Source organism: Rattus norvegicus, chromosome 2 (genome assembly GCF_036323735.1).
Source record: "Rattus norvegicus strain BN/NHsdMcwi chromosome 2, GRCr8, whole genome shotgun sequence".
In the NCBI taxonomy this organism is placed as follows: Eukaryota; Metazoa; Chordata; class Mammalia; order Rodentia; family Muridae; genus Rattus; species Rattus norvegicus.
Window position 1 is genome coordinate 223,911,489 of NC_086020.1, and position 19,175 is coordinate 223,930,663.

At 40.7% G+C, this 19,175-nt stretch overlaps 1 protein-coding gene across 3 annotated transcripts in view; it reads left to right on the forward strand.

Moving 5' to 3' along the window:
- The window catches only part of Tbck (TBC1 domain containing kinase), a 172,340-nt gene that overhangs the window by 61,731 nt on the left and 91,434 nt on the right, over window positions 1-19,175 (forward strand). For all 3 annotated transcript variants that reach the window (NM_001415033.1, XM_063281663.1, XM_039102098.2), the window contains 3 exons: window positions 1,091-1,176; window positions 15,822-15,858; window positions 17,002-17,163. In NM_001415033.1, coding sequence (NP_001401962.1) covers window positions 1,091-1,176; window positions 15,822-15,858; window positions 17,002-17,163 — 285 coding nt within the window. The remainder of the gene's footprint in view (window positions 1-1,090; window positions 1,177-15,821; window positions 15,859-17,001; window positions 17,164-19,175) is intronic.

A 19,175-nucleotide genomic window follows, 5' to 3' on the forward strand; every position in this document is an offset into this window, starting at 1 on the left:
TAAAGTACAGGTGACACCTCTCATAAGGACGGTTTTGTGGACCCAGGAGCAATTCTCAAGATTTAGGACAAAAGTCTTGGATAAACAAACGTAATATTCTGGGGGATTCAGGAGAAGCCTGGCCCTACAGACAGCAAAGGGTCACCAGGCTGTAAAGTACCTCCCAGTGTTCAGGAAAGGAGACAGGTGAACATGGCTTCCTTTGAAGAGATAAGCCTGAGTGTATACCCTCTACTCTGTGTGTGTGTGTGTGTGTGTGTGTGTGTGTGTGTGTGTGTGTGTGTGTGTGTGTGTGTTCGTGCAGGTACTCAATGTACATTCATGTGGGTACTGGATGGAAAAGTTAACTGTCTTCTAAATCGCTCTCCACTTTGTCTTTCATGACAGGGTCTCTCACTGAACCAGCTCCTAGCAATCCCTAGAGTCTGCCTTGCCCCTTATCTCAGTGTGGGGTTATAGACACCCAGCTTTTGTGTGGGCACTGGCTCTGAACTCAGCTCCTCATGCTTGCAACAACAGGCTTTTACACACCTAGCTATCTGTCCCAACAAAGATATTTTCAATTGCCTACCATTTACTTACTTTCTATTAATTTTTGTTAACCAATTAAGTTCATATTTCTATATATGCCAAACAGAATTATATGTAGGAAAAATTTGCAGCTATAAAAGATGCTGAAATTTGTATATAGAAAGCAGTTTGAGGCAGTTACTCTCCTGTACGACTTGTCTTTACTGTTCCTTACATACATGTCTGTTCCACCTTCTCAACATATCACTGAGAAACATATTCACTGTTACTGGAGCAAATGTATTTGTACACTTTGGTTGGAAAATATCAGTTATCCTGTGTTTAATTTATGACTCAAGAAATAACAGATAGCTCTGAAAGTAAACTGTGGGATTGTTTTTTGTGCATCAGTTTACTACTTAGCACTGTGACTCAGGTAGTAACGGAATGGAAATTACACCTTGAAGGACACTGTTCTGTGGAGCAGTTTGATTCTCACCCCGTGTAAGCTGTGGCTCACTTACTTAAGGCTGGAGACTGTTGCAGACAGTGGTTGTCTCCAGCATTGTTGTCCTTTCAGAGTACCTGACTGTGTTCTCCCAGATGATCTCCTTCCATGATCCAGAGCTGAGTAATCACCTCAACGAGATTGGCTTCATCCCTGATGTGAGTAAACCTGGGCATTGGCTTCATCCCTGATGTGAGTGTGTCTGGAGCATTGGCTTCATCCGTGACTTGGGTGTGTCTGGGCATTGGCTTCATCCCTGACTTGAGTGTGCCTGGGCATTGGCTTCATCCCTGACTTGGGTGTGTCTGGTGCACTGCAGAGAGTGAGATGGAAGTGGAAAGGTCAAGCAGAAATGACAGAATAATAGATGGTACTTTAAATTGGTGGTCATAGAGGTCTGCACAAGTTGCTAAAGGTAATTACAGCTTTGTGTTTGTGTGGTTACTTCCCATGGCCTCACATGAAAGAACATTTCATATTCCTTCCATGTTTACTATTAACTATTTGTTGTTTAAAACCCATTGAACAGTGGGTTTAAAAATAGTATCTTTATTAGTTCTTCAGTGTTTTTTAAAATTATCTCTGAGAAGATTGTAACTGTGCCTCTAATAATACTGTGAGCTGGGATTCATTCAGACGAAGAGTGGGTTCAGTAATAATCAGATCCCAAACTGAGCTCCCACTCAAGAACTAATCCTATCAAAGCCTTCATTAATCCCCCATCACCGAGGTGCAGCCTCCTGTTGCAGGGAGATTGTGAGTCGTGGCTCCTTCCATTTGCTGTGGGTCACAGGACTCCGAGCACCAAGCAGTGCAGAAGCTTGAGTAGCTCCGGGTATTGTGCACTGATGTGACGCCTAGATTCTCTAAGTCATGGCAGCTATGTGATTTACATAGATATAGATTAAGTAATGCTTATTTGGAGAGGTTGGGGCAAGGATGATTTTTATCATCCTTTCTTTATGCATTTCTGCTTCTGGAAATACACTAGGACCTTAAAAAACAAGACCAGTAAAGTGTGCTTCCTCATTCTTAAAGAGAACTGGTTTTTTCTAAAATGTTCAGGATAACATCAGCTTGCCTCCTATGAACAGTTGTCAGGTGACCATTAAAGAGAAATGACACTGGCGCTCTCTCTCTCTCTCTCTCTCTCTCTCTCTCTCTCTCTCTCTCTCTCTCTCTCTTCCTCCTCCCTCCCTCCCTTCCTCTCTATAGTAACTGGTATCCTTTTGACCCTACTGTCTGAGCTGAAGATAACACTAACAAATTCAGGGGTACAGTGGCTAGCCGTCGTCACATAACTGCAGGTGATACAGGGGCTTACACTACCTAATTCTCTTCCTCTTAAAAGCTTTTGCTGCCATCTTTGTCTGAGTTTGTATATGTAAACAGAAAATACAGAGGGACCTCTTAGACATACTTGTTTTTTAGTTTCTTCTTTGTTCTTTTTGTTTTGTTTTGTTTTGTTTTTTGGTTTTTTGGGGTTTTTTGTTTGTTTGTTTTATTTCTGTCCTTTAAGAAGTTTTAGATTTTATTCCAAAGAGATTATTGACAATGGGCTTTTGATTTTATATCAAAATATGTTGCAGGAAAAACACTATATTTACATTGTCACAGGGTAAGATCCTGATTGTGGAGTATCTGCAGGGTGTGTGTTTGTCTAACTCTATCATGAGCCTGACCTTAACTCTAATGCCTTTGAATACAATGAACTTCTTAGCGTTATTTCATAGAGAAGCCTGGCTACTCTCTTGTAGAAAGTGCCCAGACCTTATAAACCAAAGGTTTATTATTTGAGCCAGGAAGGACAAAATAGTTTAATAAGTTTTTGTTTAAAAGAATCCTTTGTAATTTGAATATTTAACAATGGCTATTCAGCAAATCCTCAGTTGAATCCTCAGATCTGTAATGTTTCTGATATATTGCATCCTCATACTGCTAGTGGGCAGATATACAAGAGCACACAGGTTCTCCCCGCTATCCACAGCGTAAGGTCACTGTGTGTTCTTACAGTTAATGAGGACCCCCAGGAGCTTCGTGTATGTGTGTCACTGATCAGTAGCTTTTACAGCATGTATAGAGTGATAGCAACTGACTCTATGTACATGGTGGCCAAGAAAGATGGTCAAGGCCAGCCCGTGCTCTATAGCAAGACAGTGTCACACATGCACATGCACGCTTGCACAGAAACAAACAGTAAAACTTTAATAATAATAATGTTAGCTAAAATCTTATTTTTTGAGAAAAACTGTTTCTCTCAAAACAGAAGAGTGCTATTATATACTTTTTGTCTCTAAATTAAAATGGCAGGATTCTCATATCTGCTTCTGTGTTCAGTTTGTTGCCACTCATTGTTTTGATTACCAGTGTTTTAAGCTTACTTGGAATGTACAATCTGAAACTTAGTCAGTGATTTTGTTCCTGTGTGCCATTGCAGTCCATTAGTCTGCCTTGCATTTTTAATGTCTTTTTCACCCATGCATGATGTTTTAATGTCATTAGTTTGCAGAATATAGATTGACTGAGTTTTCATATTTATCAAGTATGAAACATTTTATTTTACAAACTCCAAAAAAAAAAAACCCACATTTGTTAATGTCATCACTGTTCATGTAACAAGTCATTAGTTAGGGAGGTAACTCAGTGGCTACAGTTTTTAATGACCAACCAAGACCTGAGTTTAGATGTCAGACACTCACGCAGCTGCCAGCTGGCCTGGTGCCCCTCCTCCACACTGAATCACAGATGGGCATCCTACAGCAGTCTAACCAGCAAGCTCTGGCTTCAGGTGGGAAAGCCTTCCTCAGTATATAAGGTGGAGATCAGATGAGGAAAAGACCAGTGTCAACCAGTAGCCTACTCATCACAGATTTGTCCCTGTTACATAGTCCTGTACGCCATGAAAAATTATCTTGTAATGCTCTTTAAATTTATTTTATTTTTAATTATGCTCTTCTGTGGAAAGGTGCGTGTGTGTGTGTGTGTGTGTGTGTGTGTGTGCGTGTGCGCTCGTGTGTGTGTGGGTGTGTGTGTGTGTGCAGGTTCTTATGGAGGCCAGAGTTGGATCCCCTGGCACTCGAGTTACAGGTGGTGCGAGCTGCTGAGTGGTGCTGGAAATCAAATCCAGGCCCCCTGGAGGGGCAGCAGCTCTTAGTTGATGCTCTTAGTTGTTTACCTATCTTCCCAGCCCCTTTTGCATTATTACAATTTTCATCTCAGCTCAAGATTGTTCTTAAAGTAACAGGCTTAGTTTACTCACTGAAGAAATGTTGATCAAATGTCCAAGCTTTAAAGTTTTATTTTCTTTCAAGTAAAAACAGTATCTCTTGAAGAAAGCTTTTGCAGTCCCATAGCTCAGGTGAGTGTCCAGCTCCCCCACAGTTTAGTTCAGAGCACAGTTTCCTGCCTCCTAAGTCATCTCACAAAGTACTAGGGAAGAATTGTAAAGGGCTCACAGTTTTACCCCTCATAAACATAACTGTTATACGTTGGGGTCACTGTCGTGATTTCTTCAGTTTTATCTACTCAAGCCTTTGCACTATTAACTTAAATAAACATCACTCCAGTGAAAACAGTGGCTAGAACACAAGGATGCTACGCTCACTCTTTTGAGAATTTATAGATCATATACACGTGACAGACCTTACAGACTGGAGTACTCATTATAAGTTAACCTGACGTCCTCTTTTCTGTCTCCTCCACACTTACTGCTCCCACCATGCGTCAGGGCACAGGAAAGTTCCTATCCAGGTGCATCTGATTCTCAGCTTTGCTGCTCCCAAGACAATTTTTTTTTTATTAACTTGAGTATTTCTTATATACATTTCGAATGTTATTCCCTTTCCCAGTTTCCGGGCAAACATCCCCCTCCCCCCTCCCCTTCCTTATGGGTGTTCCCCTCCCAACCCTCCCCCCATTACCGCCCTCCCCCCCACAGTCTAGTTCACTGGGGGTTCAGTCTTAGCAGGACCCAGGGCTTCCCCTTCCACTGGTGCTCTTACTAGGATATTCATTGCTACCTATGAGGTCAGAGTCCAGGGTCAGTCCATGTATAGCCTTTAGGTAGTGGCTTAGTCCCTGGAAGCTCTGGTTGCTTGGCATTGTTGTACATATGGGGTCTCGAGCCCCTTCAAGCTCTTCCAGTTCTTTCTCTGATTCCTTCAACGGGGGTCCTATTCTCAGTTCAGTGGTTTGCTGCTGGCATTCGCCTCTGTATTTGCTGTATTCTGGCTGTGTCTCTCAGGAGCGATCTACATGCGGCTCCTGTCAGTCTGCACTTCTTTGCTTCATCCATCTTGTCTAACTGGGTGGCTGTATATGTATGGGCCACATGTGGGGCAGGCTCTAAATGGGTGTTCCTTCAGTCTCTGTTTTAATCTTTGCCTCTCTCTTCCCTGCCAAGGGTATTCTTGTTCCCCTTTTAAAGAAGGAGTGAAGCATTCACATTTTGATCCGTCTTGAGTTTCATGTGTTCTAGGCATCTAGGGTAATTCAAGCATTTGGGCTAATAGCCACTTATCAATGAGTGCATACCATGTATGTCTTTCTGTGATTGGGTTAGCTCACTCAGGATGATATTTTCCAGTTCCAACCATTTGCCTATGAATTTCATAAAGTCGTTGTTTTTGATAGCTGAGTAATATTCCATTGTGTAGATGTACCACATTTTCTGTATCCATTCCTCTGTTGAAGGGCATCTGGGTTCTTTCCACCTTCTGGCTATTATAAATAAGGCTGCAATGAACATAGTGGAGCACGTGTCTTTTTTATATGTTGGGGCATCTTGTGGGTATATGCCCAAGAGAGGTATAGCTGGATCCTCAGGCAGTTCAATGTCCAATTTTCTGAGGATCCTCCAGACTGATTTCCAGAATGGTTGTACCAGTATGCAATCCCACCAACAATGGAGGAGTGTTCCTCTTTCTCCACATCCTCGCCAGCATCTGTTGTCCCCTGAGTTTTTGATCTTAGCCATTTTCACTGGTGTGAGGTGAAATCTCAGGGTTGTTTTGATTTGCATTTCCCTTATGACTAAAGATGTTGAACATTTCTTTAGGTGTTTCTCAGCCATTCGGCATTCCTCAGCTGTGAATTCTTTGTTTAGCTCTGAACCCCATTTTTTAATAGGGTTATTTGTTTCCCTGCGGTCTAACTTCTTGAGTTCTTTGTATATTTTGGATATAAGGCCTCTATCTGTTGTAGGATTGGTAAAGATCTTTTCCCAATCTGTTGGTTGCCGTTTTGTCCTAACCACAGTGTCCTTTGCCTTACAGAAGCTTTGCAGTTTTATGAGATCCCATTTGTCGATTCTTGATCTTAGAGCGTAAGCCATTGGTGTTTTGTTTAGGAAATTTTTTCCAGTGCCCATGTGTTCCAGATGCTTCCCTAGTTTTTCTTCTATTAGTTTGAGTGTGTCTGGTTTGATGTGGAGGTCCTTGATCCACTTGGACTTAAGCTTTGTACAGGGTGATAAGCATGGATCGATCTGCATTTTTCTACATATTGACTTCCAGTTGAACCAGCACCATTTGCTGAAAATGCTATCTTTTTTCCATTGGATGATTTTGGCTCCTTTGTCAAAAATCAAGTGACCATAGGTGTGTGGGTTCATTTCTGGGTCTTCAATTCTGTTCCATTGGTCTATCTGTCTGTCTCGTTACCAATACCATGCAGTTTTTATCACTATTGCTCTGTAATACTGCTTGAGTTCAGGGATAGTGATTCCCCCTGAAGTCCTTTTATTGTTGAGGATAGTTTTAGCTATCCTGGGTCTTTTGTTATTCCAGATGAATTTGCAAATTGTTCTGTCTAACTCTTTGAAGAATTGATAGGTATTTTGATGGGGATTGCATTGAATCTGTAGATCGCTTTTGGTAAAATGGCCATTTTTACTATATTAATCCTGCCAATCCATGAGCATGGGAGATCTTTCCATCTTCTTAGGTCTTCTTCAATTTCTTTCTTCAGAGTCTTGAAGTTCTTATTGTACAGATCTTTTACTTGCTTGGTTAAATTCACACCGAGGTACTTTATATTATTTGGGTCTATTATGAAGGGTGTCGTTTCCCTAATTTCTTTCTCGGCTTGTTTCTCTTTTGTATAGAGGAAGGCAACTGATTTATTTGAGTTAATTTTATACCCAGCCACTTTGCTGAAGTTGTTTATCAGCTTTAGTAGTTCTCTGGTGGAACTTTTGGGATCACTTAAATATACTATCATATCATCTGCAAATAGTGATATTTTGACCTCTTCTTTTCCGATCCGTATCCCTTTGATCTCCTTTTGTTGTCTGATTGCTCTGGCTAGAACTTCAAGAACTATATTGAATAAGTAGGGAGAGAGTGGGCAGCCTTGTCTAGTCCCTGATTTTAGTGGGATTGCTTCAAGTTTCTCTCCATTTAGTTTAATGTTAGCAACTGGTTTGCTGTATATGGCTTTTACTATGTTTAGGTATGGGCCTTGAATTCCTATTCTTTCCAGGACTTTTATCATGAAGGGGTGTTGAATTTTGTCAAATGCTTTCTCAGCATCTAATGAAATGATGATGTGGTTTTGTTCTTTCAGTTTGTTTATATAATGGATCACATTGATGGTTTTCCGTATATTAAACCATCCCTGCATGCCTGGGATGAAGCCTACATGATCATGGTGGATGATTGTTTTGATGTGGTCTTGAATTCGGTTTGCCAGAATTTTATTGAGTATTTTTGCGTCGATATTCATAAGGGAAATTGGTCTGAAGTTCTCTTTCTTTGTTGGGTCTTTGTGTGGTTTAGGTATAAGAGTAATTGTGGCTTCGTAGAAGGTATTCGGTAGTGATCCATCTGTTTCAATTTTGTGGAATAGTTTGGATAATATTGGTATGAGGTCTTCTATGAAGGTTTGATAGAATTCTGCACTAAACCCGTCTGGACCTGGGCTCTTTTTGGTTGGGAGACCTTTAATGACTGCTTCTATTTCCTTAGGAGTTATGGGGTTGTTTAACTGATTTATCTGTTGCTGATTTAACTTCGGTACCTGGTATCTGTCTAGGAAATTGTCCATTTCCTGAAGATTTTCAAGTTTTGTTGAATATAGGTTTTTATAGTAAGATGATGATTTTTTGAATTTCCTCTGCATCTGTAGTTATGTCTCCCTTTTCATTTCTGATTTTGTTAATTTGGACGCACTCTCTGTGTCCTCTCGTTAGTCTGGCTAAGGGTTTATCTATCTTGTTGATTTTCTCAAAGAACCAACTTTTGGTTCTGTTGATTCTTTCTATAGTCCTTTTTGTTTCTACTTGGTTGATTTCAGCTCTAAGTTTGATTATTTCCTGCCTTCTACTCCTCCTGGGTGTATTTGCTTCTTTTTGCTCTAGAGCTTTGAGGTGTGCTGTCAAGCTGCTGACATATGCTCTTTCCTGATTCTTTCTGCAGGCACTCAGCGCTATGAGTTTTCCTCTTAGCACAGCTTTCATTGTGTCCCATAAGTTTGGGTATGTTGTACCTTCATTTTCATTAAATTCTAAAAAGTTTTTAATTTCTTTCTTTATTTCTTCCTTGACCAGGTTATCATTGAGTAGAGCATTGTTTAATTTCCACGTATATGTGGGCATTCTTCCCTTATTGTTATTGAAGACCAGTTTTAGGCCGTGGTGGTCCGATAGCACGCATGGGATTATTTCTATCTTTCTGTACCTGTTGAGGCCCGTTTTTTGACCAATTATATGGTCAATTTTGGAGAAAGTACCATGAGGAGCTGAGAAGAAGGTATATCCTTTTGCTTTAGGATAGAATGTTCTATAAATATCCGTTAAGTCAATTTGGCTCATGACTTCTCTTAGTCTGTCTACATCTCTGTTTAATTTCTGTTTCCATGATCTGTCCATTGATGAGAGTGGGGTGTTGAAATCTCCCACTATTATTGTGTGAGGTGCAATGTGTGTTTTGAGCTTTAGTAAGGTTTCTTTTACGTATGTAGGTGCCCTTGTATTTGGGGCATAGATATTTAGGATTGAGAGTTCATCTTGGTGGATTTTTCCTTTGATGAATATGAAGTGTCCTTCCTTATCTTTTTTGATGACTTTTAATTGAAAATTGATTTTATTTGATATTAGAATGGCTACTCCAGCTTGCTTCTTCTGACCATTTGCTTGGAAAGTTGTTTTCCAGCCTTTCACTCTGAGGTAGTGTCTGTCTTTGTCTCTGAGGTGTGTTTCCTGTAGGCAGCAGAATGCAGGGTCCTCGTTGCGTATCCAGTTTGTTAATCTATTTCTTTTTATTGGGGAGTTGAGGCCATTGATGAGAGATATTAAGGAATAGTGATTATTGCTTCCCGTTATATTCATATTTGGATGTGAGGTTATGTTTGTGTGCTTTCATTCTCTTTGTTTTGTTGCTAAGACGATTAGTTTCTTGCTTCTTCTAGGGTATAGCTTGCCTCCTTATGTTGGGCTTTACCATTTATTATCCTTTGTAGTGCTGGATTTGTAGAAACATATTGTGTAAATTTGGTTTTGTCATGGAATATCTTGGTTTCTCCATCTATGTTAATTGAGAGTTTTGCAGGATACAGTAACCTGGGCTGGCATTTGTTTTCTCTTAGGGTCTGTATGTAGTACAGGATCTTCTGGCCTTCATAGTTTCTGGCGAGAAGTCTGGTGTGATTCTGATAGGTCTACCTTTATATGTTACTTGACCTTTTTCCCTTACTGCTTTTAATATTCTTTCTTTATTTTGTGTGTTTGGTGTTTTGACAATTATGTGACGGGAGGTGTTTCTTTTCTGGTCCAATCTATTTGGAGTTCTGTAGGCTTCTTGTATGTCTATGGGTATCTCTTTTTTTAGGTTGGGGAAGTTTTCTTCTATGATTTTGTTGAAGATATTTACTGGTCCTTTGAGCTGGGAGTCTTCACTCTCTTCTATACCTATTATCCTTAGGTTTGATCTTCTCATTGAGTCCTGGATTTCCTGTATGTTTTGGACCAGTAGCTTTTTCCGCTTTACATTATCTTTGACAGTTGAGTCAATGATTTCTATGGAATCTTCTGCTCCCGAGATTCTCTCTTCCATCTCTTGTATTCTGTTGGTGAAGCTCGTATCTATAGCTCCTTGTCTCTTCTTTTGGTTTTCTATATCCAGGGTTGTTTCCATGTGTTCTTTCTTGATTGCTTCTATTTCCATTTTTAATTCCTTCAACTGTTTGATTCTGTTTTCCTGGAATTCTTTCAGGGATTTTTGTGTCTCCTCTCTATGGGCTTCTACTTGTTTATTTATGTTTTCCTGGAATTCTTTCAGGGATTTTTGCGATTCCTTTCTGTAGGCTTCTACTTGTTTATTAATGTTTTCCTGTGTTTCTCTAAGGGAGTTCTTCACGTCTTTCTTGAAGTCCTCCAGCATCAAGATCAAATATGATTTTGAAACTAGATCTTGCTTTTCTGGTGTGTTTGGATATTCCATGTTTGTTTTGGTGGGAGAATTGGGCTCCGATGATGCCATGTAGTCTTGGTTTCTGTTGCTTGGGTTCCTGCGCTTGCCTCTCGCCATCAGATTATCTCTAGTGTTACTTTGTTCTGCTATTTCTGACAGTGGCTAGACTGTCCTATAAGCCTGTGTGTCAGGAGTGCTGTAGACCTGTTTTCCTCTCTTTCAGTCAGTTATGGGGACAGAGTGTTCTGCTTTCGGGCGTGTAGTTTTTCCTCTCTATAGGTCTTCAGCTGTTCCTGTGGTCCTGAGGCTCAAGTTCGCTCTCGGGGTGCTGCCCTCGGTCTCTCTGTGGCAGCAGCAACCAGGAAGATCTGCGCCGCTCTTTCGGGAGCCTCAGTGTATCAGGGTTCCAGATGGCGTTTGGTGTTTTCCTCTGGCGTCCAAGATGTATGTGCAGAGAGCAGTCTCTTCTGGTTTCCCAGGCATGTCTGCCTCTCTGAAGGTTTAGCTCTCCCTCCCACGGGATTTGGGTGCAGAGAACTGTTTATCCGGTCTGTTTCCTTCAGGTTCCGGAGGTGTCTCAGGCAGGGGTCCTGCCGCTCCTGGGCCCTCCCCCACGGGAGCCCAGAGGCCTTATACAGTTTCCTCTTGGGCCAGGGATGTGGGCAGGGGTGGGCAGTGTTGGTGGTCTCTTCCGCTCTGCAGCCTCAGGAGTGCCCACCTGACCAGGCGGTTGGGTCTCTCTCTCACGTGGTCTGGGAGCAGAGAGCTGCTGCAGGCCGGGATCCGCGGGTGTGGGACTTCCGGTAAACACAGGACGTGCCCGGTCCTAGATGAATTCTGCCTCCGTGTGTCCCGAGCTCACCAGGCAGCTTTCTTGCAGCAGAAAAGTTGGTCTTACCTGTGGTCCCGAGGCTCAAGTTCGCTCGTGGGGTGCTGCCCACGGGCTCTCTGCAGCGGCAGCAACCAGGAAGATCTGCGCCGCCCCTTCTGGGAGCTTCAGTCCCAAGACAATTTTAGAATAACAAGGAAATCCCATTGTTCCTTTGTTATCTTGTTACTCTTGTGTATAAGTCCTATGTGGCTAAAATAAACATGACATAGTTCTAATGAGATCATTAATATTTTAAGAAAATACAGACTTATAAAAAGTACCATATCTGTGATTTCAAAGAAGAAAAAACTATGTTTTTCAGATGAATGCTAATGTAGGAAAATCGTTAGGAGCTAAGCTGCTGCTGTTTTCCAGTGCTCTCCAGTGCAGACAGTGCTAGACGAGCTATTGCTGGTTCTTGCCTGCTGCGGGTAGGGGGCAGCATTGACTAAGCTGACAGCTACAGACAAGTGCACTGTCCAGTCAGGCAGACATTTGCAATTGGGAGAATACTCAGATGATGTAGAACTCTTTATTGGTTTCAGCATCTAACTTGGAACTGGAAAGTAACAGAGGCTATATGTATTTTTATATTTATAGTCAAATATTTAAACACTTAGAACCATTAAAAATAAAATCTTTATGTTGTTCAAAATTTTCTTATTCCAAAATCCTTATGCATATCAGGTCATACTTTTGAAACTGTACTAATAGCTTAAGAAATTATATAAGTAATCCGTGCCACATAGAGCAAGTCTTATCGTGCCAGCTACTTGGGGGGTTGAGTTGCATTTTTCTTTGATGCAGGGGGCTTTGGGCTTAGACAAGTTAGTAAGATTCTGTCTAAAACTGAAAGGTTATAAGAAGGCTGAGGATATACTTGATGGCACAGTGCTTTCTTGGCCTTGGATTCAATCCCTAAATCCAAGCTTCCTTCCCCTTCCCCTAAAAAAAAAATTAAAATGGAAAAGTGATGTAGAAAGAATAGAGAAATTATGTCTCATATACTATTGTACTGCTCTGGTCTCAACTTTATTGGTAGGAAGTATCTAGTGCTAGTAATGGTTCCTCCAAGTCTCCTAGCTATTGTGTGCGATCCCCTCTAATTTAAAATCCTTTAGAAGGAGCTCTCATCAAAGCATGCATCGTAGAGCTAGAGCTGGCGATGTTTCCAGTACTCCTGCTGTCTAATATGAAGATGCTCTTCCAGACAGAGCTGTTGGGATGAAGTCCTTTCTTCTTCCTTCATGCTTCTTTGTAGGCATCTCAGGAGGGCATAATCTCAGGAGCATTTGATTCTACAATCTGATATCTCCATCGTGTGTTTCCTTCATTGTTTAAACAGATATCTGGGTGCTTATTATATGTTGTATATTACTGTCCCCTGGCTACATTAAAATAAGGGGGGTAAAGACAAAAACATTTTCCCTCATATTTTTGTGGAAATATATGATAAAAGTGATGGGGCTGGAGAGGAGGCTTGGCAGTTAACTCCTGCAGAGGACCCAAGTTCTCATCCCAGCACCCACATCCTGGGTAACTCTAGTTTCAGGGGTTCTGACTTTCTCTGGCCTCAATGGTGTACATCATCCTAACAAAATTCTCGTACATAAAATTTGTAATAAAAATATATAAAATTAAAAGGCAAGTAAAGATCTTTTACAGTGAACATTTGCTAATAAAAGTCATAATAAATAAATAATTAAGCAGATGTCATGAAAAAAGTCTTATGAAAATAGACAATGTGATATATTCTGTATATATTGTATATATGCAGTAAATATTGGTAAATTCTAAGGAAATAAAAACAAGCTGAATCTGGACATATGTGTTAAGTGTCTAAATGAAGGAAGAGTTGAATTTTTAGATGAGGTTGCCAGGAAAAGCTCTCAGAAAGATGATTCTGAATCAATTCCTTACAAAAATGAAAGAGCAGCCAAGCAACAGCAAGTTCCAGCCTGGGCGGGAAGCACTTACCAGAGATGTTGAAGGAATTGAGCACGGTGAGGCCATGCGCGTACCGGGAACTGGAGGGGAGAATATTTTGGGTGTTACACATATATTGTCACCACTGGCTTTATTTCAGCACCACAAAGAAACGCGATGCTTTTGAAGAGGATAGTGACCCCTGATGTAACATAACGGGATCATTCTGACACCTTGTTGGATGAAATGCAAGGACAGACAAGGATAGTGTGTAGTAGATTAGTCATTGCTATGGGGAAAGTAGACATGAGATGGGGTGGCTTCAATCTGGATTTAGCAAGAAAGCCAGGAGAAGCTTTCACTGTTCACTTATTAGTATTATACATGGCGTTTAAGAAGAGGCATCAGGAACAGCTGTAATGAGTTTCAGCAAGTGGGAGGAGAAGGTGCTTGTCACTGGATGTAGACATTTATGTTAGGAGGTTCAGAGTCTGGAGAAAGTCTCAAGAGGTCAATTAAAGGTAAAGATTGATAAAGAGAGTGTAGGCAGACAGACAGACAGAAATGTTTGACATATGCAGTGAAATATAAATAGGCATTTTAAATGTAAATTTGGAATTTATGAGAGGGGCTTGGAGTGGAACTGAAATATGCCAGTCTTCATCCTGTAATTAGTATTTTAAGAAAAATAGAAAACAAAGTTTCTGGGAACTGAATTGTAGCAGTCATGTATTTAAATGTCAAAAGGGTGAAAAAAAACAAAAACAGGAAAAAAAACAAAAGCAAACAAGCAACAAACATGGATAAGCAGCAGTAAGAAAAGTTAGAAGAAAACTTGATGAGTATGTTGTCAAGAGCCAAGTAAGAAAAAAGCGTGTTCCCATAAAGTGGGAGTGGTCAACAATGTCTAACTTTACTGAGTGGTACAAAAGATTAGCAGAGGGAATTGGTAACATGGAAGCCGTCAATGGACATTGGAACTATGACTTACCTGGTCACTGCCTGTCCTGTGTGCCTGCTAACAGTCTTGGCACGTATTAAGTATTCTGTGTTTTTTGAATAAATGAGTGTGAGTGAGTGAGTGAGTGACTGAGTGAGTGACTTAGTGAGTGACTGAGTGAGTGAGTGAGTGAATGGAAGGAAGGGAGGGAAGGAGGGAGGGAGGGAGGGAGGAAGGGAGGGAGGGAGGGAGGGAGGAAGGAAGGAAGGAAGGAAGGAAGGAAGGAAGGAAGGAAGGAAGGAAGGAAGGACCTGTACCCACAAGAATGTTACCACCATGGTACAAAAGGCTGTAAGTTACCGCATCTTTGCCATTGATGCCCTAGCCAGTACTTCTGAGGTTTTAGGGATAGCTAGGAAGCATGTAAGTCTCTTGTAACACATCTGGTTCATCTGCATTCAGTACAAAACATTTGATGTTGAATGAATGAAGGAAATTGTTCAGAATCAATTATACAAAACATAGTAGCTTTAATAAAACTTGATAAAAGATTCTTAATGACAATCAATTGGCTCACACCAAAATGGTCACAGGTAATGTAATTGATGTTATAATTTTAAAATAAAGGTCAAATAATGTGATAAAATTGGCCTCGTATTTTTTATTTAAATTAATGTATAGAACTTATACTTCATTAGATTTTATTATTTTGTATAATGCATGCTTGTTACTTTGAAGCTAAATATCCCAAGCTTCCTTTTTTTTGCATCTGCAACATCTTTAAAAAGAATTATCTGCTTGTCCACTTAAGCAATCAATCTTCACTGTTTTACTATAGTATTTATATTTTAATAAACCATATATTTTTACTTTTAGTTCTTGACTAGCCTTTGTATAGAATCCATACGTCCTTATGTATAATACCAATACAGTATGCTACTCACCCCATAAATTTATAATTGATAGTTGCCGAAAAGATGTTTATCTAAGTTGGTAGTATAGCTCTTTGTTTAACTGTAGCCTGTATTCACTCACAAGTTATTTTTAATTTTACTGCTTTTTATTAACAGTCCTAGTCCAAGAACAGGGGTGAATATTGAAACTCAAGCAAATAGGGAGAAAAGAAGGGGGGCATTCCTACTGCTTCCCCTTCCACTCTGCAGATCCTCAGTAGGCTGGATGGTGCCTTCTACAAAGTAGGACATCCACTTTACTTAACACTTTTTAAAAAGTTAGTTCTACCTGAAAACATGCATCTTAAAATCATATGTATTCACTTATCTGAGCATCCTAATACTCTTGTCAATTTAACACAAAAGATTAACTGCCCTAAGGACCTTTGAAATCTATAAACCATGCACTTAAAATTTATATGCTAGTATTGCATTTGATTTGGCCACGGTCTTGTGAATACTCATTGGTAAAGTGAGGACACACTGTGAGTAACTCCTGGCAAAAGGATCACACACATTTGTAAGATAGATACCCCTAAATAAAACATATTGTGATAATAACTAGTTAGCTGCATTCTCTCATAGCTCGTCACTGGAGTAGAACAAAACAGTGAACTTTTAAACCATAAGTTGGTCATGAGCACCTAATCATGCCTTTTACTTTCTCCACATCCATGTCCTGGGCTCCTTCCCGTTCTACTGACAGCTCTACGCCATCCCGTGGTTTCTCACCATGTTCACTCGTAAGTACCACCCGTCCTCCTTGGTGGTAGCAAATGCACAGACTCATTCTACCTCAGAATTTTAAATTTACAAGAATATTAAGTAAATGTAATATGAATCTCTATAAAATTTTAACATGATGTAGTTTATAAACAAAAAATTTCAAGTGTTCTGGCCTTAAATATTAAGAATATGTTGTAGAAAACTAAAATCTATTTTGCACGTGGCATACAATGTCTTTTTAAGAAGAGAATTTAACATCAACTCTTTGAGGACAGTTTTCAACTAAATTGGTTTGCTTTCTAGATGTTCTCTATTAACTCCTATTTTATTTCCTAAACTTGCAATCCTCTAGGAATGAATCACATGAATCTGTAATGATTTAGTCAGATGTGGATATATAAACGAAGAGCCATGCTTAAATTCAGTACACATAGGTAGAATGATAGTTGGGATGCTCTACATGCTCTCACATACTTTATTACTGTGAGAATATCAGGATATTTTTTAATTAATAGATTTTTGGTAGAAATTAGATAGAGCAATTGTGTATGATACACAATGGAAATGTTACAGTACATAAAGCAGTTTTAAAGTTCATTTTCAGATATAAACGTGTAGGTAGCATTGCTAAAAATTCTGGGGAAAATTCTGAATGAAATATACTAATTATAAATGTATAATTATATATTTTAATCAAAAAATGTAATCTTTGACCATTCTGATATCAATTTAAAGCACTTTAGGAAGCTGTAAGTTAATGAAGTCAGGGTTAGAGAGTTGGCTGAGCAGTTAAGAACGTAATTTACTGTTTTTGCAGAGAACCAGAATTTGGTTCCTGTCATTGATATTGGATAGCTCACAGGTATCTGTAACTCAGGCTCCAGGAGGCCTGATGCATTCCATAGGTGCATGCACGCACACACGCACACACACACACACACACACACACACACACATACACATACACGCACACGCACACGCACACCTTTAAAAAAATAAAACTTTACAGTCAAGCATTTTATCAGCATAGTTTAACACATTAGCTCTTAAATAGCAACATGATCTTAAAGTAATAATAATCATATATTTACTAATACAGCTGTTAGTGTTTTTGACAAATTTGGATTTTGTTTAAGTATATTTTATAAAATTTCCTACAGATGTATTTCCACTGCACAAAATTTTCCACCTCTGGGATACGTTATTGCTTGGAAATTCCTCTTTCCCATTCTGCATTGGGGTGGCTATCCTCCAGCAGCTCCGGGATCGTCTTTTGGCTAATGGCTTCAATGAATGCATCCTTCTCTTCTCCGACTTACCAGGTATGTGTGTAAATGAAGTGATCACTAAATGCAGTCTTGACTGTAAATACTGTGCTATCTTGGCCACGTGAGAAAATCATTCTGCTTGGGTCCAATTTCCAAAGTCAGGATGATCAGTGCTTTTCTTCTAGCCGAGGAATGCAGAGGCTGGCGCAGGTCATACTAAGCCTCTGTGGATCATTTCCATCACAGGACTGCCACCAGAAGGGTAAAAAGTCACGGCCCTGGGACTAACATGCTTACCCTTTACTTAGGACCCATCCATTTATCTTCACTGGTAGAGAGTGAAAAAGGCCAGTCAGGAAGGCGTTTGGAAATATGTTTATAGAAGGATGGTAATTCACACGCAACTTTGCTCCCCTCTAGCCGCAGCTTTTTGGTAACGACCTGGCAAGTGTAAGAGGAGGAAACACTGTCCTCAGAGGAAAATCACCAAGCTCTATAGGAATACGTTATGTAATGTAAGCTAGTGACTAAGCTGTTTAAGGCATTTACAAGAAGTTTGAAACCCTTGGGAAGTCTACCTTGGTGCAGAAATAACAACCATGGTTTACTCTTGATGGTGAGAAGACAAGGTTTAGGGAATGTCTCTACAGTATGGAAGGAGCTAAATGTTTTCAAGATACAGAATTTGGACTAAAGAGAAGATGCAGCCCTTAAGAGTCCTTGCTGCTCTTTCAAACCCAGTTTTGGTTCCCAGCACTCACATGTGGCTAACAACCATTGTAACTCCAGTTCTAAAGGATCCAATGCTCTCCTCCTGTCTCTATGGGCACCAAGCACACATGTAGTGCATATACATACATAAAGGCAAACACTCATAAACATCAAATAAAATAAAAATTTTTATTAATTTCTTTATTTACTCACTTTACATTCTGATCACAGTCCCCCTCCATTTTCTCCTCCCAGCCCTATCCTTACAAATCCCTCCCCTCATTATCCCCTCCGCTCCTCCTCAGTGAAGGGGAAACCCCTCTTGGGTACCACCCTGCCCTGGGACATTCAGTCCCAGCAGGACTAAGCACATGCTCTCCCATTGAGGCCCAACCAGGCAGGCCAGTTAGGGGAAGGGGATCCAATGGCAGGCAACAGAGTCAGAGACAGTTCCTACTCCAATTGTTAGAGGACCCACATGAAAACCAAGCTGCACATCTGCTACAAATGTGTGTTGGAAGCCTAGGTCCAGCCCCTGCATGTTCCTTGGTTGGTGGTTCAAGGTCTGTGAGCCTCCATGGCCCAGGTTAGTTGACTAAGTCTTCTTGTGATGTCCTTGACCCCTTCAGCTCACTCAGTTCTATCTCCCATTCTTCTTAAAGACCCCTCAAGTTCTGCCTGATGTTTGGCTAAGGTTCTTTGTAGCTGTTTGCATCAGCTGCTGAAAAAGCCTCTCAGGAGACAGTTAGGCTAGGCTCCAGTCTGCAGGCACAGCAGAGTATCATTATAGTGTCAGGGGTGCCTCTCTCACATAGGATGGGTCTCAAGTTGGGCCGGCCCCTATTGCATCTTACAGGCAGGACAAGTTTTAGGTTGAAGGCTGTGTGGGTGGATTGGCGTCCCTCTTCCTCCACTGGAAGACCCACTTGATTATAGGAAGTGGTCACTTCAGTTTCCATATCCCGTGCTGGTAGGAATCAGCTAGGGTCACCGCAAGAGACTCCAGTAGCCTCCTTCATTCCAGGTCTCCAACAAGTCCCAGAGATGCCCCCACTGATTTCCATTCTCACTCCCAGCTCTCTCCTACCCCCTCCCAATTGATCGCCATTCCCTGTCCCTCCTCTGTCACCCAGTTCCCTCTTTTCATCCACCCCCCCATGACTATTTTGTTGACTCTTGTGAGTGAGATTCAAGTATCCTCCCTCGGGCCCTCCTTATTACGTCACTTCTTTGTGTCTGTAAGTTATAGCATACATATCCTGCACTTCCTGGCTAATGTCCACTTATAAGTGAGTGTATACCATGCGTGTCTTTCTGGGACTGGATTACCGCACTCAGTGATACTTCTAGCTCCA